At 37.4% G+C, this 26,187-nt stretch overlaps 1 protein-coding gene across 1 annotated transcript; it reads left to right on the top strand.

Annotated features, from left to right (window-relative positions):
• The first annotated feature begins 1,190 nt into the window (after positions 1–1,190).
• Positions 1,191–24,720, top strand: frs3 (fibroblast growth factor receptor substrate 3). The gene is made up of 8 exons (XM_026912883.3): positions 1,191–1,796; positions 12,609–12,733; positions 12,866–12,954; positions 14,052–14,238; positions 14,905–15,066; positions 15,359–15,480; positions 16,192–17,064; positions 18,176–24,720. The coding sequence occupies exons 3-8, from the start codon at positions 12,889–12,891 to the stop codon at positions 18,614–18,616; spliced, it is 1,851 nt and encodes a 616-aa protein (XP_026768684.1). The 5' UTR covers positions 1,191–1,796; positions 12,609–12,733; positions 12,866–12,888; the 3' UTR covers positions 18,617–24,720.
• The last annotated feature ends 1,467 nt before the right edge of the window (positions 24,721–26,187 follow it).

The raw sequence follows: 26,187 nt of genomic DNA, 5'->3' as shown, positions 1-26,187 counted from the left end.
TCCTAATTACACTCAGCACTAATTTATAAAAGGGTAGATTATTCCATGTATTTTGGAAACTGCCTGCTGTAAATACATTCTGGAAGGGCATCTTAGAAATTTTAGGCCAGTGGGCAGAGTGTGGCATTCCTCCATGGCCTAAACTCTGTCTGCTGGGTGACAGGACTGAGCTACCAGGTCTCGCACAATACATTTTCTCTTATTATGGTAGGCATTACTACAGCTGCTAGATTACATCTCTGCCACTGGAAGAGTTGATTTGCTCCACAACCAAATGACTGGATGACATTAATGACTGAAACAGCAGCAAATGGATGTGTGTTACACTGGTACTTTGGTAGTAGGGAGAGAATGTCTGATAGGTTGTGTTCTGTCCAACCAAGTCAAAATTATCTATTTCAATTTAAAGTGGATCTGTACTAAAAATGTTTTTTTTTTAATCATGAAACTGAAAAAAGGAAGTTTGTCCTTTTTCAGGGCATCTGCTATAGCTCCCTTCATATTTAACCTATATTACACATATTCAGGTCATACATTACCTCCATGTCTTATTTACACTCATACCTGATCTCATACACCCGCTGGAAGGAGCATCTCCATGCATGAGAAGTGGCTTTGTGTGATTTTACTGCTCCCCAAAAGAATGAATGTATTTAAGATTGGTGTTGAAGTTGAATTTTTACGTATAGTTTATTCTCCCTCTTATTAACAGCATTATTCTGGATCTGTTATATTTTTACATTTTGATCTCTGTTCTAACTTCAGTGTGTTACTTGAATCGCACTTGTATCAGATTCTTTGGGAATATATTCTCATTATTTCTTAGGCATAATAAACACCTTTTTGGATTAAGCTTCTAGACTCAGTGTGATTCTTTCTGCTCTTTTTCAGGGGAGATTTATGGCACTAACTGACCATTTCAAATACTCACTTTCTGTCTCAGATGCTTGAAGGCGATCTGAGCAGTGACAGTGAGCATTACTATGTAGACAGAAAACAATGGGAAATACAGTGTGTATAGGCCACAATCACTGATAAAGCAATCGTGTACACTTCAGAGCTGTTTCTCTGTCTTTAGTGACTGAGTGTGAAACAGCTGTTGAATGGTAATGAATATCTAAGTGCTACTAACTGTTAGCTCTGTGTTCTAGCTTGTTATGTGCATGAACTACTCAGGGGCAGTGTCACCTTTTTGTTCCACCTGTGTAAATCTGAAAGAAAGAAAAAAAAAGAAATAAAACATTTGACTAACAGGCTGGGTGGTGAAAGATGTCTGGGAGCATGCAGCGTGTGAAAGGGCGGGATGTTGTGTTCAGTGTTTGGAGTGTGTTTAATGGAGCAGTGTGTGTAGGTAGGTGGCCGCGCGGATGGTAAGCGGTTGGCGGCGCGTCATCATGTGCCGGTGAGCGCGCGCTCCGCCTCAGCTGGTCCTCCAGCGTCTCTACCTTCTTGCCGCTCCATCAGCCCTCGTTGGCTGGCTGAACTCTCACCCCGGCGCTCGGCAAATGTCAAAGAGAGGCCCGTGCCGCAGCAAGGGGGCGTTGAGGGGGAAAAACAACTGCCTTTCTAATCTTTTCTATCAACCCAGTTTTTTTTAAAATCATAAAAAATAAATAAATAATAATAATTAAAAAAAAAAAAACAAAAACAGCTCACTGGAAGGATTATTGTAAGTGACGGAAGCGAGGGACAGCCAGCCAGCCAGCCAGCCAGCAGCCCGCCTCCTGTGTGCAGCACCGCGGACCCGCACCGCAGCTCCATCGCTCTCGTTCCGCGCTCTGCTCGCTGCCAGACATGTGAGTAGCGCCTGCGTGCAGCTCCACCGCTTCTGCAGCAGCCTCCACATTCCACATTCAACCCGCACTGATGCTCATACTGATGCTGACGCTCGCGGGACTCTGTTTATCATAGCGTGTGTGTGTGTGTGTGTAGCCCGCAGTATTTCCGCCGCGGCTGTCACTAGCATCCAGCTGTAGTAGGCTTACGGTAGGACTGTGTTACTATACAGCGCTTTCTCTATGGACGACTCGAGCTCATACATGGCTGCTGCCTGAATCGTATTTCTGTCTTTATCTCCTGCCTTATTGATGTTTGCGTTGGGTTTTAAGCAATGCCATTTTGGAGACAGATTTGTTCTGCATTTCTCCCCCCATACCCCCCACCCCTGAATTCCTCCTGATGGTGCATGTTTGCCTTTGCTCATGTAGGCTTTCTCTGGCCACGGCAGCGGCGCCACAGCGCTCTTGAATAGCTCGTTTAGCGCGTAACCTTGAGCTCGGATTTGCCTTGCTTTGCTCGCATTCCGAGCGCGGGGTGAACCTGCTGCTGCAGGTGGCAGTCACACAGCCCACATCTCTGCGCGAGCACGAGCAGCATGCATGTAGCATGCACACACTTTAGCTACTCAGAGACTCCGGAACACAGACATGAACATTTCAGACAGCCCATGTTTCTGCTATTAACATTTACAGATGTAGGCTTTGCATGCACTGCCACGAGATCATCTGCCACTCCAGCTGGACTGGACTATGTAACTGAGGATGCAATGGGATGCAGTTTTCGTCCCAAACAACTACACACTGTGACTCACATGAATGAAACTGGAAGGCGTGATTGCAGTCGCAGATTTGGCGCACATTTAAAGAAACTGCCACCTGCTACTACGACCCGTTTTGTTTGCATGATCATGCACGTCTGCACAGGGACTGTGTCAGTCTGGAGCAGTAGCAGGCCTGCTTTGTGATTTTACTTCATGACTGGGGCCATCTTTATAGGTTTAGAGTAGTAGGGTCAGAGGCTGCTGGGATCAGGAAGTAGATAAGTTTTTTTTTATTTATTTATTTATTTTAATTTTATTCAAGGAACAATAACATACAATATGTTATCAAGGCAACAACATTAAAAATAAGAAAAGACAAAGAAAAAAAGATGGAAAGACAAATTACAACAAACAAAACAGTTGCCAGGGGGAGGAACGTATAAAACAAAATACAAGATATAGATACACGTGTATGTATATATAAAATCAAATAAATATATTGTAAAATTCACAAACTTTCAAAGTTCTTATAGCTTTGTTATTCACAGAGTCTCTGATACTGGCAATATATATACATATTTCAGTCAACAAAACCATAAAATTGGGTTTTTTATTGGTAAATTTACACTTATGAATGTGAAATTTGGTCAATAGAATAAATAAATGAATTAAGTAAAAGTACTGTTCCTCTTGGTCAGGATAGTCAGTAAAGCCAAAGAGTACATTTTCCCACAGGAGTGAAAAAGGTCTTAAACACTGAATATTTTCGCTAATAAATTTTTGGACCTTACACCACAGTGTAACGGAGTATGTACAGTGCCAAAAGTGCAATGCAGTTTCCCAATATTCATTACAAAAATACAATTTGCATTTATTCCTTTTTTAAATTTTTGTAAATAATGATTTGCTGGATAAAATCTATGAATGAGCTTATAAGAAACCTCTTTAATCTTATTTCTAAGATGATATTTCTGTGGTAACAACCACACTTTTCTCCAGCAAATCAATTTTCCATTCAATAAAGAGACCCAATGAGACAAAACATAAGGTACAGTAACAATTTCTCTTTGGAAAAGAGTACGGATAGCTCTATTATTATTTTTGGGATTTAATGAAAAACAAATTTTACCAACATAAGATTTAGTAACATCAAAAGACACTGAATCGGGAGAATGGTCTATATCAATAGCTTTAAATAGCATGTGAGTACCTGAAGGGATTGAACCAATAACAACTGCAAATTCTTTTTGAGTAACTGGCATTTTGGCATTGAGTAACTGGCACTACAGTACTCCTGACACTTAGGTTCGAAGGTACAGTCTATACTATAATAAGAAAGGAATTCATCATAAGAAAAGAGTGTACCTTCTTTATTATATAACTGACTAACCAATTTAATATCGTTGTCAAACCAGTTCTTAAGAAAAAGAGATTTATGTTTGTAAAGAATGTTTCTATTATTCCAGATGAAATAACGATGCGGAGAAAAATTATGCTTATATATTAATGACCAAGATAGGTCATTAGGTCATAGGTCATTCCACTTGTTTGTGGAAGGCAGATAACTTAGCTGGAATTGTATCTATATTATAATTACACATCAAAACAAAATTAAGACCACCAATATTTGAAGAAACATAATGAAGAATAAAATTCTATACAGAAGTGGGTTTTTTAAGTGATGCTTAATCCAATTAATCTTAAAGGTGTGGTTCATAGTGGTGAAATCTAAGAAATTAAGGCATTAATACACATTAATACACATTCTCATATGTATTCATAGTCACAGTCTTTTTAACATAGTCTGTCCGATTTTTCCATAGGAAATCAAATAGCATTCTATCAATATTTTTACTAGTATGGTTATCAAGATACAAAGAGTATCTTGATATCTTGATCAGCCTTCGTAAGGAGAACTCTTCCCTTTAGGGAGAGATCTCTTTGAAGCCAGAAGTTGAATTTTCTTTTAGTTTTATCAATTATGGGGTTAAAATTGAGAGAACATCTTTTCAGCTGGTCTTTAACAATAATGATTCGTAAGTACGTAACACTATCTTTTACAGGAATGTTACAAATATCTGTTAAATCACAGTCTTTAACAGCCATTAGTTCACACTTACTAATATTGAGATAGAGACCAGAGGCACTAGAAAACTTATTAATAACATTAACTGCAATTGGAATTTGGTCACTATTTTTCAAAAAAAGTGTCGTATCATCAGCTAAGTGACTTATAATAATTTCTCTATTTGCAATTGAGACACCCTTAAGACTACTTTTTTTAACATGCACAGATAACAACTGGGTTACAAGCAGGAAAAGATACGGAGAAATAGGACAACCCTTTCTAATACCTCTTTTTAAATCAAATCTAGAGGTAGTTCCATGTTTGAGTTTGATTGAGCAATTTGCATTATTAAACAGGGTTTCAACTGCTGCACAAAAGAACTCACCAAACCCAAAAACCTTTAAAGCAGAAAATAAAAAATTATGTTCCACAGTGTCAAAAGCTTTACGAAAATCTAAGAATAAAATAAAACTATTCTCATCAATTAAATATGAATAATCTCATATATCTAAAACCAACCGTATATTATTCGAAATGTGCCTGTTTTTCATAAAGCCTGATTGAGTTTCATCTATAATATATTCTAATACATCTTTAATTCTTTCAGCAAATATAGAGGCAATTAATTTATAATCTTTATTCAAGAGACTAATTGGCCACCAATTATCAATAATCGTCAAATCTTTTTTAGGCTTATGAATAAGGGTAATTAACCCCTGAGTCATGGTAGACGGGAGGTTGGACTTAGATAATCTTTCACAAAAAACTGAAAGAAGAAAAGGGGCTAGCTGCTGAGCAAATAACTTATAAAATTCTGAGGTTAGACCGTCAATTCCGGGAGACTTATTATTTTTTAAGTTATGAATTGAATTGGTTATTTCCTCTAAACTAATAGGTTGCTCACACATAGCTTTATCTAAATTATTTATTTTTTAAATCTCTCCCACTGAATTTAAGAAATCATTTGAGGCTTTAGCATCATATTGTGACGCATATGGTTTACGGTAAAAGGTAGAGCAAAACTCTGAAATCTCTTTAGGGTCCTTTGATATTTTATCATTAATTTTTAACTGATGAATAGTATTTAACGTAGCCTGATTTTTTTTCTAGTCTAAAGAAGTAGGAGGTATTCTGTTCACCTTCCTCAAATCATCTTTTCCTAGACCTTATAAAGGCTCCTTCAGCTTTTTCTTATAGATGTTGTCTATTTTGCTTTGTAATTCTGCCATATTTATTTTATCTATATCTGAAAAGTTATTAGACCCTTTGTTTAGGAGTGAGGTAATTCCAAATATGATTTTATCTTCCTGTTCTTTAAGAACTTTAGCAAGATGACTGCCAACACGTCTTAAATATTTAGAGGCCTCAAATTTAAAAAGTTCCCAATTAGTGCAATATAATTTTTCTGTATTAGCCTTTTTTAAAAAAATACTTCATGAGGGATGTAATCTCTATTTTTACTGATTCGATTTTCAGTAAAGAATTATTAAGTTTCCAATAAGATGATTTTGCTGGACTATAATAAGGAAGTAGATAAGTTAGACCACAATGCATTCAGAGCTTTTGCCCTTACTATTCTACACTACAGGAACTGGGATATTGTGAAAGAGTTGGATTTTTTTATTGATGCAATGTCTTGTGATCTAATCTAGTCTAATCTGCTCCCTGATTTCATGTTAAAAATCAGTACTACAGTATTCGTGACACTTAGGTTAGAAGGTACAAACAAAGCTGCACTGCCATACTATCACTCTTTTTTGTACTCATCTGTTGTTATACCTTCATCTGGTAGCTATAAACTCTCAGAAAAAAGGGTAATAAACTGCACCTTTCCTTGTGAGTTGGGTGATACCATCAGCTGTATGCCTTTTGAACCTTTAGTATGTATCTTTTACCCTAGAAAGCTGTATCTGTAAATCTTAACTCTAAAAACTAATTACAGTCCATTTCTATACTTTAAAATCATTTTAAAGGTACTCTTTATCCATGTTTCCAGGTGAAAGATACATAATAAAGTTACAAAAGATGTACCCTCGAGGATACCACCCCAGCAACAAGGAAAGGAAAGATTCCTGTCATCTCCAAATCAAATCCTACTTTTACAGCTTTAAAAAAAATGGAAATGTTAAAGCTTCACTCTCCATATGTTCATTTTTCTTATTATACCAATTTTAACACCTTTCAGACTCATTTGTCAGAATGATTTGCAATCATCGTTTTTTTTTAATATGATTCCAGATTGTGGCATTAGAACTTGTCACAATCGTAACCTTGAGCTCGGATTTGCCTTGCTTTGCTCGCATTCCGAGCGCGGGGTGAACCTGCTGCTGCAGGTGGCAGTCACACAGCCCACATCTCTGCGCGAGCACGAGCAGCATGCATGTAGCATGCACACACTTTAGCTACTCAGAGACTCCGGAACACAGACATGAACATTTCAGACAGCCCATGTTTCTGCTATTAACATTTACAGATGTAGGCTTTGCATGCACTGCCACGAGATCATCTGCCACTCCAGCTGGACTGGACTATGTAACTGAGGATGCAATGGGATGCAGTTTTCGTCCCAAACAACTACACACTGTGACTCACATGAATGAAACTGGAAGGCGTGATTGCAGTCGCAGATTTGGCGCACATTTAAAGAAACTGCCACCTGCTACTACGACCCGTTTTGTTTGCATGATCATGCACGTCTGCACAGGGACTGTGTCAGTCTGGAGCAGTAGCAGGCCTGCTTTGTGATTTTACTTCATGACTGGGGCCATCTTTATAGGTTTAGAGTAGTAGGGTCAGAGGCTGCTGGGATCAGGAAGTAGATAAGTTTTTTTTTATTTATTTATTTATTTTAATTTTATTCAAGGAACAATAACATACAATATGTTATCAAGGCAACAACATTAAAAATAAGAAAAGACAAAGAAAAAAAGATGGAAAGACAAATTACAACAAACAAAACAGTTGCCAGGGGGAGGAACGTATAAAACAAAATACAAGATATAGATACACGTGTATGTATATATAAAATCAAATAAATATATTGTAAAATTCACAAACTTTCAAAGTTCTTATAGCTTTGTTATTCACAGAGTCTCTGATACTGGCAATATATATACATATTTCAGTCAACAAAACCATAAAATTGGGTTTTTTATTGGTAAATTTACACTTATGAATGTGAAATTTGGTCAATAGAATAAATAAATGAATTAAGTAAAAGTACTGTTCCTCTTGGTCAGGATAGTCAGTAAAGCCAAAGAGTACATTTTCCCACAGGAGTGAAAAAGGTCTTAAACACTGAATATTTTCGCTAATAAATTTTTGGACCTTACACCACAGTGTAACGGAGTATGTACAGTGCCAAAAGTGCAATGCAGTTTCCCAATATTCATTACAAAAATACAATTTGCATTTATTCCTTTTTTAAATTTTTGTAAATAATGATTTGCTGGATAAAATCTATGAATGAGCTTATAAGAAACCTCTTTAATCTTATTTCTAAGATGATATTTCTGTGGTAACAACCACACTTTTCTCCAGCAAATCAATTTTCCATTCAATAAAGAGACCCAATGAGACAAAACATAAGGTACAGTAACAATTTCTCTTTGGAAAAGAGTACGGATAGCTCTATTATTATTTTTGGGATTTAATGAAAAACAAATTTTACCAACATAAGATTTAGTAACATCAAAAGACACTGAATCGGGAGAATGGTCTATATCAATAGCTTTAAATAGCATGTGAGTACCTGAAGGGATTGAACCAATAACAATTGCAAATTCTTTTTGAGTAACTGGCATTTTGGCATTGAGTAACTGGCACTACAGTACTCCTGACACTTAGGTTCGAAGGTACAGTCTATACTATAATAAGAAAGGAATTCATCATAAGAAAAGAGTGTACCTTCTTTATTATATAACTGACTAACCAATTTAATATCGTTGTCAAACCAGTTCTTAAGAAAAAGAGATTTATGTTTGTAAAGAATGTTTCTATTATTCCAGATGAAATAACGATGCGGAGAAAAATTATGCTTATATATTAATGACCAAGATAGGTCATTAGGTCATAGGTCATTCCACTTGTTTGTGGAAGGCAGATAACTTAGCTGGAATTGTATCTATATTATAATTACACATCAAAACAAAATTAAGACCACCAATATTTGAAGAAACATAATGAAGAATAAAATTCTATACAGAAGTGGGTTTTTTAAGTGATGCTTAATCCAATTAATCTTAAAGGTGTGGTTCATAGTGGTGAAATCTAAGAAATTAAGGCATTAATACACATTAATACACATTCTCATATGTATTCATAGTCACAGTCTTTTTAACATAGTCTGTCCGATTTTTCCATAGGAAATCAAATAGCATTCTATCAATATTTTTACTAGTATGGTTATCAAGATACAAAGATAAGGAGGCATATGTCAGTCGGGCTATACCTTCAGCCTTCGTAAGGAGAACTCTTCCCTTTAGGGAGAGATCTCTTTGAAGCCAGAAGTTGAATTTTCTTTTAGTTTTATCAATTATGGGGTTAAAATTGAGAGAACATCTTTTCAGCTGGTCTTTAACAATAATGATTCGTAAGTACGTAACACTATCTTTTACAGGAATGTTACAAATATCTGTTAAATCACAGTCTTTAACAGCCATTAGTTCACACTTACTAATATTGAGATAGAGACCAGAGGCACTAGAAAACTTATTAATAACATTAACTGCAATTGGAATTTGGTCACTATTTTTCAAAAAAAGTGTCGTATCATCAGCTAAGTGACTTATAATAATTTCTCTATTTGCAATTGAGACACCCTTAAGAATACTTTTTTTAACATGCACAGATAACAACTGGGTTACAAGCAGGAAAAGATACGGAGAAATAGGACAACCCTTTCTAATACCTCTTTTTAAATCAAATCTAGAGGTAGTTCCATGTTTGAGTTTGATTGAGCAATTTGCATTATTAAACAGGGTTTCAACTGCTGCACAAAAGAACTCACCAAACCCAAAAACCTTTAAAGCAGAAAATAAAAAATTATGTTCCACAGTGTCAAAAGCTTTACGAAAATCTAAGAATAAAATAAAACTATTCTCATCAATTAAATATGAATAATCTCATATATCTAAAACCAACCGTATATTATTCGAAATGTGCCTGTTTTTCATAAAGCCTGATTGAGTTTCATCTATAATATATTCTAATACATCTTTAATTCTTTCAGCAAATATAGAGGCAATTAATTTATAATCTTTATTCAAGAGACTAATTGGCCACCAATTATCAATAATCGTCAAATCTTTTTTAGGCTTATGAATAAGGGTAATTAACCCCTGAGTCATGGTAGATGGGAGGTTGGACTTGAAAGAAGAAAAGGGGCTAGCTGCTGAGCAAATAACTTATAAAATTCTGAGGTTAGACCGTCAATTCCGGGAGACTTATTATTTTTTAAGTTATGAATTGAATTGGTTATTTCCTCTAAACTAATAGGTTGCTCACACATAGCTTTATCTAAATTATTTATTTTTTAAATCTCTCCCACTGAATTTAAGAAATCATTTGAGGCTTTAGCATCATATTGTGACGCATATGGTTTACGGTAAAAGGTAGAGCAAAACTCTGAAATCTCTTTAGGGTCCTTTGATATTTTATCATTAATTTTTAACTGATGAATAGTATTTAACGTAGCCTGATTTTTTTTCTAGTCTAAAGAAGTAGGAGGTATTCTGTTCACCTTCCTCAAATCATCTTTTCCTAGACCTTATAAAGGCTCCTTCAGCTTTTTCTTATAGATGTTGTCTATTTTGCTTTGTAATTCTGCCATATTTATTTTATCTATATCTGAAAAGTTATTAGACCCTTTGTTTAGGAGTGAGGTAATTCCAAATATGATTTTATCTTCCTGTTCTTTAAGAACTTTAGCAAGATGACTGCCAACACGTCTTAAATATTTAGAGGCCTCAAATTTAAAAAGTTCCCAATTAGTGCAATATAATTTTTCTGTATTAGCCTTTTTTAAAAAAATACTTCATGAGGGATGTAATCTCTATTTTTACTGATTCGATTTTCAGTAAAGAATTATTAAGTTTCCAATAAGATGATTTTGCTGGACTATAATAAGGAAGTAGATAAGTTAGACCACAATGCATTCAGAGCTTTTGCCCTTACTATTCTACACTACAGGAACTGGGATATTGTGAAAGAGTTGGATTTTTTTATTGATGCAATGTCTTGTGATCTAATCTAGTCTAATCTGCTCCCTGATTTCATGTTAAAAATCAGTACTACAGTATTCCTGACACTTAGGTTAGAAGGTACAAACAAAGCTGCACTGCCATACTATCACTCTTTTTTGTACTCATCTGTTGTTATACCTTCATCTGGTAGCTATAAACTCTCAGAAAAAAGGGTAATAAACTGCACCTTTCCTTGTGAGTTGGGTGATACCATCAGCTGTATGCCTTTTGAACCTTTAGTATGTATCTTTTACCCTAGAAAGCTGTATCTGTAAATCTTAACTCTAAAAACTAATTACAGTCCATTTCTATACTTTAAAATCATTTTAAAGGTACTCTTTATCCATGTTTCCAGGTGAAAGATACATAATAAAGTTACAAAAGATGTACCCTCGAGGATACCACCCCAGCAACAAGGAAAGGAAAGATTCCTGTCATCTCCAAATCAAATCCTACTTTTACAGCTTTAAAAAAAATGGAAATGTTAAAGCTTCACTCTCCATATGTTCATTTTTCTTATTATACCAATTTTAACACCTTTCAGACTCATTTGTCAGAATGATTTGCAATCATCGTTTTTTTTTAATATGATTCCAGATTGTGGCATTAGAACTTGTCAGTATGTTTTTTTGTGTTCTTGTTAAATAAGCTGAAAGTGCTGTTTTTCTCTGTTTTAAATATCATTTGATGACACATTAAACGCATGGGTTTTATTTTTCACCAGACCAAAATTTTTGTACGCAAAAAGCTACAACTAAACCAAAACCTTGGAATAATAAGGGTTTTTTTTTTAAGTTAGTCAATTAGTTAATTTTGTAAACGTGTAAGTTACATCCTATAAATAAATGTAAGGAGTTTTGCACTAAAAGTATAAATGTATTTGGTTTAAAAGTTCTGCTTTGATCTTATGAAGGGTCAAAAGTGTATGGCTCAATATCTTTAAATAACAGAACTGCCAGATGAAACCATATCATTTTAAGCCTTCAAGCTTATTTCTTACTTTTGCATTGTTATACTTAGTGTCTGAAACCCATAACCTAAATTGCTCAAGTAACTTTATTTTGAAACTAGATGTCAGTGCCCAGTTTCATTCAGACATTTTGGCGACTGGAAATAGAACCCAGAAATCTATGAATGGATCTTAAATGTGTGGAATTTTTTTTTTTTTTTAGGACAATAGAGACTTGTTTTGATGTCATTTGGAGCTATTTTGAGATCCAAACATCTTGCTACAGAACTAACCGATATGTATATGTGCAGTTATAAGTGCAACTCCCTGTATAAGGGCCTCTGATTATAATTAGAGCAACATTAGAAAAATGAGTATATGTTATTTACCTCTACTCTCACATATATTAATTCACTTTTTAGAGTATGACATATGAGAGAAGACATAAAAGAAAGTTTTTGCATAAGTTTTGCATTTGTAAAATACAATGAGTTTAATTGTTTAAAGTACAGAAACCTTTAAGGAACTAGCAGCACCAGTCTTCCAGTAGATGATGGGCTAGAGGTCCTGACAGGTGATATTTGAACGTTAGAGTTAAGCAATAGAATATATTTATTCTCCACTATCAAGAGGCAGAGCCTGTTCACATTTGCAAGACAGAAATGTCATGTAAAGTAATTATACCTCAGATCCTGTGGGAGCCTGGGAATACAGCACAGATTGACTTCCATTATTGTATCTTAATCACAGCACGCTTTCTGGAAAAAAAGGACAAAATTCTCAGAGGAATCTTTTTTCTTGGTTTGTCAGGAGATATGAAAGGTTTGTGCACTGGGACCTGCTGCTCATACCAGCACACCCCTGTTCCACCATGACCCCCAGCAGAGAATTCTGGGATTGACGGTAGCATCACTCCCACTGATGGCCTGCACCAGGTAGAGTTTCTTTTCCTCTACACACTTTGGTAAGCTGTTCTAACTAAAGTGGGGAAAAAAATGGAATGAATGATTTTATGCTTATACTGAAAACTGATGAGTATTTAACTATAACCTCACCACGTTAAAAAGGTTTCAGCTAACCTGCTGAAGCTATGGGGAGCTGTTGGAGCTGTCTATACAGAGACGCCATTCAAGACAACCACCCCACCAAATTCAAGGTACATACAGTACTTACTAGCACACGATGTTTCATTACATGTCCAGAGAAAAAGATTAGTGTCAAAAGGCCCTGGAGAGATCTTTCAGTGTGGAGTCTTGGCCTTTTATTGGCCACAGCAGACAATTCTCCGGTGTTCACTTTCGTCTGTATTCACTTTCTCGCCTTTTGGAGGGAAGCGTTGGCTCAGTGGTGAAGGACACTGATCAGAAGGTTATGGGTTAAAATAACAGCACCTCCAAGCTCTTAAGCTAGCTGTTTAGCTTTATCATGTCTCAACTGTAAGTTGTTTTGGATAAAAGTGTCAAATGAGCCAAATGTAAATCTAAAATAAAAATGACAGCTTTAGCACTTTTCTTACACTGCCATTAACTGGCAAATGTCATTAGTTAAAAAGAGTTAGGCTTGGACTATAACACAGGTGTCAGAAATACCCAGGCCCACAGGTTACATACTACTGTATTTCCTGTAGCCCACCCATAATACACTCCTTGTCAGTATTGTCTTAGTAGAGCAGTATTTGTGTAATATAATGACTGACTCCGAATCCTGAAATGCATCACCAGCTCTATCGGTTTTCCTAAGTCAGCACTACTACTTCTACAAAAATGTCTAAAAGCAGGACAGTTGATGGACAGTGAGGGCAGGTTCAAGAGAGGTGGGTGAGTGAGTACATGTTTATTTACTATGTTTATTTACTGGTAGGGATAAGCCGGTGTGATTTCTTCTCTGCTATGGTAAAAAAGCTGTAAAAAGCTGTGGTAGGCAGAATACAATGTACATCACCCATATCACATAAAATAAGTATGTTACCCACACTAACAACCAGAAACAGCTTAAAGCTGAATCATTTGGCTGAATTGAGCTGAATTGAATCATGGCCTTCACACAAAGTAGGATGTTTGCAGCAGCACAGAAAGATATAAGTTTTATTATTTCCGGGAAAATAAACTTTTCCAAAGCAAGACCTAGATCTTGCAGACAACAATTGACAAGACAACAAAGACAACAGTTAGCCTTAGTTTATTGTGCTTCGAAGGAAAAATCGAGCTCTACACTCTACAGTGATTGTGTTTTTGATCTGTAAATAACCTGTAGGTGACAAATGTGGATGATGAAGGGAACGAGCTGGGATCGGGGACTATGGAGCTCACCCAAACCGAGCTCATTCTGCACACACGAAAGCGTGATGCCATCCGGTGGCCGTACCTCTGTCTGCGCCGTTACGGATACGATTCCAACCTGTTCTCCTTCGAGAGCGGGAGGCGCTGTCAGACAGGACAGGGTGAGTTCACTAATCCACAGAGGACTGAGCACTTGCCTTCTCTCATTTACACTCGATTAGATATTGAGCTGATGGATAATTAACTTGCCTAACACATAGAAATCACAACAGCCAGAGAATCAGCTTTGTGTATGACTATTGAATGATTGAACATTTAAATGTCCATTGAATTAATAGACTCAATTTCAGTGCTATTTTCTTCTGTTCTTGGACTGGTCAGATTGTGGGAGAAATGATGCTTACGCTTCCCACATTTCTTAAAGCTGAATGTATTTAGGTCACTTTAATTGGTTTGCAATGAATTGATTGTAGAATGATTGTAATTAATTTGTAGTTGAGTTTGATCTCCAGCACTCTTTATGGTAGATGCTGTTTTTCATAACTACAGTACTATACACTGTACAGGCGTTTGTTGCTCTACTGCCCCCTAGTGACAGGATGAGTAATAAACAATGAAAAATGGACTGATCCATTTGGTGTTCTCAGGTGTAGAAAACCTCCAGTTCTTCTTATAGAAACATGATGTCATGTTAATTCTCTTGTAGAGGTTTGGTTAAAACATACAGGCCTGCATTTACTTATTCTGCTCAACATTCTTTACTCGTTCTCTGTGAGACTGTGAGTGTGTAATGAAAGATGAAGGTGCCTTTCTCTGTTCTCCTGCAGGGATCTTCGCATTTAAGTGCTCTCGGGCAGAAGAGATCTTTAACCTGCTGCAGGAGCTGATGCAGTGCAACAGCATTAATGTGGTGGAGGAGCCCATGATCATGACCCGGCCTGGCCACACTCCGGAAATGGAGATGCCTCGAACCCCTCAAACACCCAACAGTGAGCTACACAGACATACACAGACAGCATTACATACACACATGATGATAAAATAAAAACATTAAATATTTAGGATTATGCAAGGCAGACGTAGCTTTAACATGAACATATTAAGGCATGTGAACCATCAAACACATCTAATGTGAATATTTGTGGATCTGTTACACTTCATTTTTTTGCTGTTCACATGTTCTGTTGAAATTTACTACAAATCTATAGCTAATATTTAGGCATTCCATGGCAATACCACCTTACACTGTTCATTATAACCACTCTGAACATCTGTGTGTAGCTCCTGGGTTCCCAGTGCAGACGTTTCCTAATGGATACCCGGGGTACCCTATAAGCGCAGACTCATCACAGCCCTCCCTTACCGATGACCACAGACACAGCCTCATGGGGATGGACGACCAGGTGAGGCCAACATGCACTCTACACAGTGCGGACATACACATTCCCTCAATGCCATTAATTAATTAATACCACTTCATTGTGTTAAAGTAGGATCATAATCTATAATCACATTTTAGATTTTTCTGTTTTCTCCTGGCTTCGTTTGAACAAAGCAGTAGGGTGCCTCTGTCCTGTGTGATAAATGTGGCAAGTGCACCTCATTATCACACAGAAGATTCCAGATTTGGTATTGAAAATTATTTGTGAATCTGTAGGTCAGTATATCTCCACAAATTCAGCTGTAGGATGAAGGAGACAGGTTTAGTGAAGTAGGGGCAGGAGCCCATTGGCCACAGGATGGCAGGAGTAGGAGCTAGTAGAAGCAGGATCAGTACCCTCTGATATGGGATAAGGGAAGTAAAGTGGTGCGACATATGAAGAACTTCTTTAAAGATGGCATGCATGCAACATATTTGTCAGGGCTCATGCAATAAACTGTAGCTTGTGCAGCCTAAGACTGAACGGAAAATGTTTTATCATACCTTAAAGACTGTATTTTAAAGACAGTGACGTCAAATGATATTTTGCAGCAGTGCAAATAAAACCCTGTGGCATCCTGCACCTAAGAAATTGTGATGTCATTAATTGCTTAGCATGGTATACACTCATACAGGTATATTTATGTTAATAAACATACATGCACAGGCTTGTACTACTTTTTTCTCTCCGCAGACACATACGTATGTGAACACGGTCAGTATGGAGAGTGAGCTTTCGAGCCGACACTGTGTACGATCCCTGCCCGAGGTTCGGCCCCCTGCCTTCACCGAGGCATCCACCAAACCCAGCCAACCCAGCATGCACTGCTGCGGCATGGACGACTCTCATAAGGACCCTCAGCTCTTCCTCCAGCCAGGGGCTCAGGAGGTGAAGTTCATGCTGGGGCCGACGCCGGCACAGCGCCACCTGCTGGAGCGAGACAGAGACCGGCACTCCTCTCACCCTCTCCGAGCACCCGATGGCAGCTCAGAAACCGAGGGAGACGAGGCTCCGCCCCTTCACATGTGCAACACACATTCCTACCACCATTACCACCATCATATGCACCGGCACTCCAGCATGGAGCCTTGCCCGGGAAGCCAGCTAACATATGAGAACATTAATGGTCTTCGAGGGCCACGCAGGCAGAGGCTGAGCCCCAGCAGTGCCTCCCAGTCGCAGTCTGTGGGCTCGAGCAGCAGCAGCAGCACAGCTGGAGAAACACACCCACATACACACCCACACTCTCTGCCACTCTCCCATACACATGCCTCGGCATTGCCGCCGCAGGGCTACAGCGGGGGTCATCGCCGCTCTGCGCTGCTCAACTACGAGAACCTTCCGTCACTGCCACCAGTGTGGGAGTACCGTGCTCTTCAGCGTGATGAAGAAGAGGAGCAGGATGAAGATGAGGAAGATGATGAGTATGAGGAGGAAGAGGAGGAGGACTTTGATGAGTATGAATACTCAGAGGGGCCAGGAACCCCGAATGGATATCATCAGGAAAGTGGTGGCAGTGGTGGGATTCATCGCGATGCTCTGCAGAACTACGTCAACACAGAACAGGTGGGGAAACGCTTACAAAGGACCTGCAACATCTAATGCTAAATTTACTACAGTAGCAGTGCTACGCCATATCAGATCACAGATTTCTTGCTGCAGAGATCCCCCAGGAACTTTGCTGTAAAGATCAGCAACACATCGCTTTAGGGAAGATATGGTTTATTTGTAATACAGCACCAGCTGTCGGAGAGACAGAAAACATAGTGACAGGCTCACCATCTCTGCTGAATGATTCAATGGCAAGGGGTTATACTGGGTACAGAACAAAACATTTTGGTGAGAGGTAGACAGGCTGTGAGATTCATTGTTAGACACTGATTTGTCTCAGACAGTGGGGAAATGCATTCACCAACAGCTGTGAGTTTACATTAGTCAGACCATATTCTGACTATTAATCCTGCTTCAAAACAACTCTAGGATACAATCCAGATCTAACAGCTATCACTTAGATGTTCTGTTCAGTTACTTAGCAAAGAATGTCCTACTGATCCAGGTTATCTCTATTGGGTATAGCAATACAACTGTAGTATTTATTTTAAAATAGCCAATACGTATCATCTCCATTGCAGTTATAGCAATATAACCAACATGCATCAAAGAGAGGAAATGTCTTTTTGTATAAAAAGGATGTTGGATGTGATTAATATACCCAAATATTATTATAATATAGTAATACAATAATAATATTATAAAAATAGCATTCCTACATTTAAATTTTAACACCAAATGTTCAAAAAACATTTTAAAAAATCATATTAAATTAAAAAATTAATCTCAGTGACATTGCAGTGTATTACATTTTTTATTTCTTCTGATCTTTTGAAACCCCCTTTTGTCTTCGGTGCCTGTGGCAAGAGAAACAAAAATTTCCTCAGCATGTTTGGGGATCCTCCTGAAAACGATTCTCACTTCCAAATGACCTGAGCATGAGCTATGTATTATAATTCTAATTGTTAAAAGATATGTTTCTTATTGATTGTATTGAGGCAAAGGCAAGTTTTCTGTTTTTATATTATTCCACCTACAGAGAAAATGTATGGATAAAACACACACACACACACACACACACAGAGTTCTGCAGCATGTCTGAAACCATGTCTTGTTTTCCCAACAGATTCAGCCTCCCACCCATCTGCATCACGGATGCCCTCCTCATCCTCAGCCCTCTGAGAGGGGCGGCCGAGTTTTCAGTTTTGATTTCCGCCGGCATCGGGCGGGGCGTGGCACAGTTGGCAGTGCAGCCTGCGAGCAGCATGGCCGCCACCTGCCCCCTCCACCCTCTCGCCAGCTCAACTACATCCAGGTGGACTTGGAGGCTGGAGCCTCGAGTTGCCCAGGACACGGAGGGGGCAGCACTCAAGTGCCACAGAGACCGCCTCCAATGAAGCGTGGCATGGCTGCTGCCCCAGTAATGCCTCCCTCCCGCCGTGGTGAATGTTATGCTGTGATCGACCTGCAGAAAACCGCAGCCATGTCCAATCTGCAGAAAGCCCTGCCTCGTGATGATGGCACGTCCCGAAAGACCCGCCACAACAGCACCGACCTGCCTCTGTGAGACAAAATGAGTGATAAAGACTGAAGGAAAAAAAGAATGCTATGGGTAAGAGTAGAAAACAAAGGAGCTCTGTGGTGTTACTACCCTCTCACCATTTAGTTGGAGTTTCCATCCTCACACTCATATTTTCAACACATTTGCACTTATGCCAGCTACTTCTTGTGGACAATAAGGCGGAAATGAATATACCAGCTGTACGTTATATAAATTCATGCAATTTTTAAAGGTGGCCCATAACTGATTTGGTGTCCAGTGACCATCAAATTGTAATCAAGCCCCTCCTTCTAAACTGAGCCTCAGAGTTATACCTTTACAGGTTTACAAGAAAAGTGTTTAAAATAATCTAAAAGGAAATGTTTGAATTCCGGATCACATCTGAAGCTGCTCTGTAAACAGCTGTATTTTCAGCTTAGGTAATACAGAGTACTACATGTTTAAAAGCTTATTTATTCACAACACTTTTACTCATTCATCTAGTCTATCATTAAATTTTATAGTATGTTACATTATAGAGCATAAAACTTTAACTTTTTTTGTTTTAAATTAAACATTCAATACATTTAATTTAACATAATCTACACTTTGAAAGTTCTTTGTGTCTGAAAGTACAGATTAGGAAATAGTAAAAGACATTACAGTCTAAGAGATTACAGTCTTACTGCTGTTCCCACAACCCCAAAGTAATCACTCATAGGTGATTCACATTCAAGTGTTAATGAAGTGCAAATCCAAGACTATGTATTTATGTAAATCTATGTTTTGGAAAAACTGTGCAAAGCATCATAGCCATGCATATGCAGAAGGAAGGACTTTCATTATTTTTTTATAAAAAAAAAAAAGTCATTCCATGAGCCTTGATTAGGCAAACCTTATTTATATTAATTTATTTAATTTTATTATGCATATTTATGCATTTATGGATTTGTTTAATTTTGTTATTTGACTCTTATAAGTAAGAGTAGATAACATATATGTCAATGAGATTAATTGTCTTCTAAAGATAGCGTAGGCGATGACGAAGACGATAGAATCCAGCTTTGTTACATGTCATGTCACTGTTACATTGTATTTATAACTGCAGTTTCATATGGAATAATTCTATTTTAAGGACATATTGTGCCAAACAGATGAATATAATACTGAATATAATCATGTGCCAATGGTGTATATGGAGTTTGAGGGCTAACTATCTACAACAGCTGAAAATAAAATACAGCTGAACTCACTACACAAAAATGATAAGCTATCCAGGGCTAAAATGTTGATGATTTAGACATTGCCTCCCATTTATACATGCCAATTCAGGATTTTCAGTTTTTACTGCATTTATTGACTTTATTGAATCTGGATGTTTTGTTGTTAGTGGCAGAATTCCAGTCAGGGCTCATGTTTGTCTGTTCCACCTATAGTAACAGGTAGCCTACTATACATGTTGCCTTGCAGTTACACTATACTGTGAAAAAGACTAATATGAATGATGGCTCAAATTCTGCAATTACCAGATGTTCATATATATGAAGATTACAGCACCAAGAATTTTGTTAGGAAGGTTTTCTGCACAAAGAATAAGACTAATCCAAAAGTAAAAAGGCTTTTCAATTGAGATTCTGACTTTACTATAAGATTAGGGTTAATCTGTGTTGGGGGAAAAAAGGGCCATAAAATATTTACTTGTTTTATTCAAGTCATTGGTCTTTACTTCCTGATAAATTCTTTCCACCAATTTTTCAAAATTTCATTTTGTCATAAGAACTGTGTATAACTGTAGTATAGTTACACATTTCATAAACGTGCAAATGTACCACAGTTTTATATATAATTATTTCCACCTTCAAAAAAACAGTGAGTAAGTGTTCTGTACTTCATATAACTGAACCATAACCATTATTTATCCCATTTAAATATTATGATTATAGACATAGCCCAAAAATACACTTACCACTCAGCTATGAAAGTGCTAGGTATGTATATGAAACTTTGGAAAATAGGTGGAAACATTTTTTTGTTTGTTTAGCTGGGTGGGGATGTAGACGCAGTGCTTCACATTGGAATTGGCAGCCATGCTGAACTGAGAGCAGAGCCACATGGAGCGTCATTACCAAATTCTTTCCGACTTTGATCTATTTACAGTTTTTTTTGTTGATGCATTTGTCAAAACAATGTTCTCCTGGACCAATGAGAGGAAATAGGTAAACCTCATTAGCCTTGTGTTACAAATTTGTCCTAAATTTCCAGTACTTAAAATGAAGTATTCTGATTTTTAATTCAGAATTACTTTCCTGAGAAACATTCCCACAGCTTTAGTTATTCGAGCTCAAAGCGATTGTTCTTCATAGAGCCTTGCATTTCGCTCCAGTATGGCTGTTAGTGGGGTCAAGCCAAACAAAATCAACATGTAATATACACTCACACAGGTACATTGCAGTGTTTGTGATGTACTCTAAGAATGCGATGATAAACTATTTGGACACTTTTGAACACTTTTAAGAGAGTCAATCTAGTTTTAACATCTATATTTTTGGTATTGTTGTGTGAAAAAACATTTTGCAATAACAGCTACTGGGGTCATATCAGTGTTTGTCTAAGTTGTGAAAAATGATGATCTGTGTGTGGGGTACGAAGAGATTTCATCACCTTTCAAAGAGGTCTTAATCAGCACTGGCTTTGCTGTCTTTCTCAGGCCTTGATACACATGTGCTGTTGGGTGTAATCCAGGCATTGCGGGGAAGGGGGAGTTGTATTTGTATTAAATGTGACATATGTGGGATCATAGATAACCTAATTGTGCCATAAAAAAGTATGAATTGTTATTAAATTGTGAGGAAAATTAAGGTACACTAGGAAACCTTAGAATCTTGTGTTTATGTTGATTGTGTGAGACCTCTTTGGATTGTGAATGTTTTTATTTTCCATTTTTAACATAATTTTTTATTCCATCAGGGTCAATGAAGTAGCTCTTCGCTGTGAATTTCATATATTATGGGTTACACTTTAGACCCAGGCTAGTTGCACTGACAATAGAAATAGGACAACAATAATACTGAATTACTGCATATTGAATCCCACTGTAAAAAAAAAAAAAAAAAAAGAAAAAAAGAAAAAAAAAGGATATGTTTTCAAATTTTACAAAGAAAGGCTGAATGTTCATTTAGCATTTACAGGTGTCTTAATTGCAATCTTTGTTTAGACTTTCCTTGTTGACTTGTTTTCGTCAAAACAACTATGTACCTCTCCATTAATGCAATGTCATAAATGGGATTTGCATATAATTCTATTTTCATCCAAGCCTGAGATAAATTTTCAGCTGAAGGTAATTTTGAAGGAAATCTAACTGAAAACTGAATGACTTACTGGCAGTCTGGCTTCATATTTTGTCTTAATAAGGCTTAGGCAGAGCTCACTGACTGTGATGTCCTGCGCATTAATGTGAATGAGTGCCAAATGTGTCTGAGTAAGAGCGATCGAGAGCGGCTCATGCATGGACTCTTTAGTGGAGCTTGCTGGGCTCAAAGCTCTGTGAACAGTCTTACTCTCTGTATGAATGTAATACACAGAGACGGACTCGTAAAACGCCCAGATCAGGCGATTTACACTTGATGTTTCTATCCTCACTGATAAAAAAAAAGTGTTACTGTTTTGTCTTGAAAATTCGATTTTTTCCAGTTGGTTTCTTTGTATACAGTATTTACATTTTCTTGTAAGTATGTATTTCTGTGTGCGTACATAACATATATATGGGTATGCGGTGGCAGTCAGCTTCTCCTGTGTTTGTTTACACAACACACTACTTTTTGCCACAGCTGTTGAACTGTAGGAAGAACCGTCCGAGCACCGGAATTCATTTCGTTAGATGGACAATGCATTGTCGTCTCTGTCCACAGAGATGAGATCTTCAGTAGTCTGACGTAGTTGCAGTCCCAACCCTTCCCTCCTCCTTACAATGCAGAGCAGGCATGCCCCATATTGAATGTTATTTTCAGTCGTATAAACCTTTGAAGAGAAAGGCTTGTACAATAAAATGAATGTGATTCAATGTAATGTCAATATTAAAACTGGAACTGTAAAGAAACGCTTGTGCTGATGAGTCATTTTAAGAGTCACTTCAAGAAACTGGATCACAACAGTGTGTTTTCGATCTTGTGTCCTGTTTAATTCAAGAAACCATATTCAGTCGTTGTCCTCAAACAGTGTCATATGCTATTAATAGAACAGCCTTAAAGGTTTGAAAGGTTTGTCGTTTAACCCTTATGCTCTGTTCACTACATAGCAATAGATGTACAGCAGATGCAGCAAAAAGTAAACGTGTCCTTTTTCATGTTAAGTAGGGAAAATGAGCCATAACTTTTCATGTTGGGAAAAAGAAAACATTTTTATTATAGTTCCACTTTAAGTAGAAATTTAAAACAGGTCATTTTGACCCAAACATGGCACAAGGCTTAACTGTAATTTTGCAGAAAACTTTACAGAAAGATTAGTAGGTTCTTTTATTGGGTTTCCCTGGTAGAAAAAATTGTTAGCCCTCACTTCTTCACCAAGTGCTGCTGCCAGAGCCGATGCCTTTCCACACTTTTCCACTGCAACAAAGCAGTGATTTTGATTTTCTGCACTGAAATACTTCTCATCATCACACCTTTGAAGTTTTATAGAACTTAGCAGCAGAAGCTTTCAGAGAGTCGCAGTTATTAAGAGGATGTCACAGTATCAAGTATCGGCTGATAGAATTCAGTATCACACCAAAAACCGGTGCAAATGCAACAACATCATATACTATTTTTTCATAGAGTTAATAAAGGCCTATATTGTTGCCTTAAGGTCCACCTTTTCAGAAAACAGAGCATTCTCCTGAGAAATAAGTAGAGTGTGATATCGGTCCTCTCTAATAATTATCTGCCGAACCACTGCAGGCTGTATGTAAACTGAGGCACTGATCTGAGGTGAGTATCTGTTAATGTAATGCAGAACTGTTATGTGCATCTGCTTCATACACTGAGATAATCTAATCAGATACGTCAATGCATGCGATATGCAACTGTGCTTTACTTCATCTAGTCTGTTTTTTGTTGTCTTTAAATTTGGTTAGAGAAGACTCGAATTTAGCATTTAATTCTCAGACAGAGTCTTCTTAACAGTTCACCACATGTATATGGTATATCTGAAAGCTTTTACATTGAGAGTTCTGATGCCTTCCACTAAAAGCAATTAAAAACCACCTCATGAATTTCTGGAATTTATTGCAAAAGTTTTTACAAGGTCTCAAGTTCAATCCTGTGCTTGGATTACTGTCTGTGTGACATTTCACATCTTCTTCCTGTGTCTGAGTAAGCTTCTCCAAGTTCCTCCCACTTTCTAAAAACATGCCAGCAGGTAAATTGGCAAAGTGTTTGGCAAATTGCTCCTAGTTGTGAGTGAGTGAGTGAATTTGTGTGTGGTGTCCTGAAATGGACTGGTGTCCCATTCAGGGTGTAACCCCACCTCACGCCCCGTGTTCCTGAGATAGGCTCCATATCCACCACAATTCACCATGACCCTGACCAGGATGAAGAGTTTAGTAAAGATTAATGAATTAAATTATCATTACTTAAGTGTATAACTTTATGTAATAATTTCCAAAGCTGACATGTTATAACATGACATATAATGCTAGTTGAACCTGTTACTGCTTAGTGGGAAAAATCTCATCACTTTTTCTAAACCCAGTGACACTGTTACTATCAGGTTCAGGATATTATATATAATTTCAGTATATTATTATACTATCAGTATAATAATAATTTTCTTTTGTAAGGATGAGTGTAGGTTTTCATAAATGTATATGAACATTTTTAGACACTTGCTTGAAAAAGGATGATAGTATGGCCTCAGTATCCTCAGAAAGAGAATCAGGGTTGTGGTGGAGCCTGATTTTAATCCGGGAACACTGGGTGTGAGGTGGGAATACACCCTGGATGGGAAGCCAGTCCATGACAGGGCATCTTGCACACACACATTCACACTCATTTACACCTTGGGTTTAATTTAGCTTAGCCAGTCTGCCTACTGGCATGGGTTGAGAGGTGGGAGGAAAACAAAGCGCCTGAAGGAAACCAACACAGACACAGCGAGAACATGTACCATTCCACACAGACAGTAACCTGAGCTTAGGCTCAAACCAGAAACCCCACTGTGCCGTCAGGGTAATGATCAAATACACACACACACACACACACACACACACTATACAACATAGTCATAGTACAAACACACACAAGCTTTTAGATTTTATGACATGTATGTCTAGTTCTGTCTTCTGTACTGTTAAATTTCTTTGGAGCATACAGTATATTTTTGTTCATACCATAAATTCATTTGAAGATGATGCCAGTTTAGTAAAAAATTAATTAATAAATCCTATACAGGTTAAAATGAACAAGAATGAAGAGAAGGAACATAGGTTTTGGTCCATAAAACTACACTGCCTCTGGTGAGGGATGGGTGTAGGTTTTGTGTGTGTGTGTCCCACCTGTATTTATGTACAGTATATTATTATAAGAATTATCCAAGTGTCAGTTTTTTTTACCACAGTTGTGTAGATACACAATAATAGCAGGTGAAATTAGCCTGTCCCACTTACTAAATATTAATTAAACACAGTAATATTTTATGATGCATAGTATAGTGGAGATTATAGAAATGAACAATGGTACAAGACTGCACACGTCTCATCTGATAGTCAATCTCTGAAGATCTCTCTTCTTCCTCTCTCTTTTATCAGCCCTAAAACAACTGGTGATCTTGAGCCAGCACAAATAAAGAGACCATAATTTCTATCTATTCACAGATCCTAGTTATCACTGTTCAACCAATCCATTACTATTCTACACAGAGCGTATTCATTTGCATTTTAAGCTATTTGGCGTTAATGGCTCCGTTTTGATGCTGGTCAAGCCGGTTCAAGATAGCAAGTCTAAGCTTTGGTCATGATAACCTTATGAAGACACGTCATCTTTTGGACACTAAGGAGCCTATGGTAGATTAACAGAAATGCTTACAGTAGTGAAGGGGTTGGATACTATCAGTGACTTGACACACACTTTTCTCCAAAGCAACTTACAGGTGATTCAGAACAGTATCCAGGCAAAATATAGCTCGGCAGTTCAGGGTTAAAAGCAGCCTTAAGATTTTCTGATCAACTTCAGATTTACAGAATCTTTTTGTAAGACTTGGCCATGTCCTTGCTTTTGTGATATGTATGCCTGTATGATAAGATACGATAAACTTTCATTAATCCCTTATTTTTAAGTGTTACAGCAGCATGATGGTAAGAAACGACCATGACGTTATCAGCACATGATTATGTGTTTATTATAAGTGGTCTATATTCTAATGATTAATATATGGAGACTTTGTATTTTTAGAGAAATATCCAGATGCAGAAAGAGAGAACTGCTTTTTCATTTACAGGAGCTAGACTGGTAAGTGCAATAGTTCATCCAGTGTCTGTTATTTAAGCTTTCTATCCAACCAATTAATAGGAAAATCATCCCTCTGTCTGTGGATCTAGTTAGAATACAAAAAAAGGCCTCTGTATAATT

Source organism: Pangasianodon hypophthalmus, chromosome 2 (genome assembly GCF_027358585.1).
Source record: "Pangasianodon hypophthalmus isolate fPanHyp1 chromosome 2, fPanHyp1.pri, whole genome shotgun sequence".
In the NCBI taxonomy this organism is placed as follows: domain Eukaryota; kingdom Metazoa; phylum Chordata; class Actinopteri; order Siluriformes; family Pangasiidae; genus Pangasianodon; species Pangasianodon hypophthalmus.
Note: the sequence above shows the minus strand (reverse complement) of the source record. Positions and strands in the feature narration are given on the sequence as shown.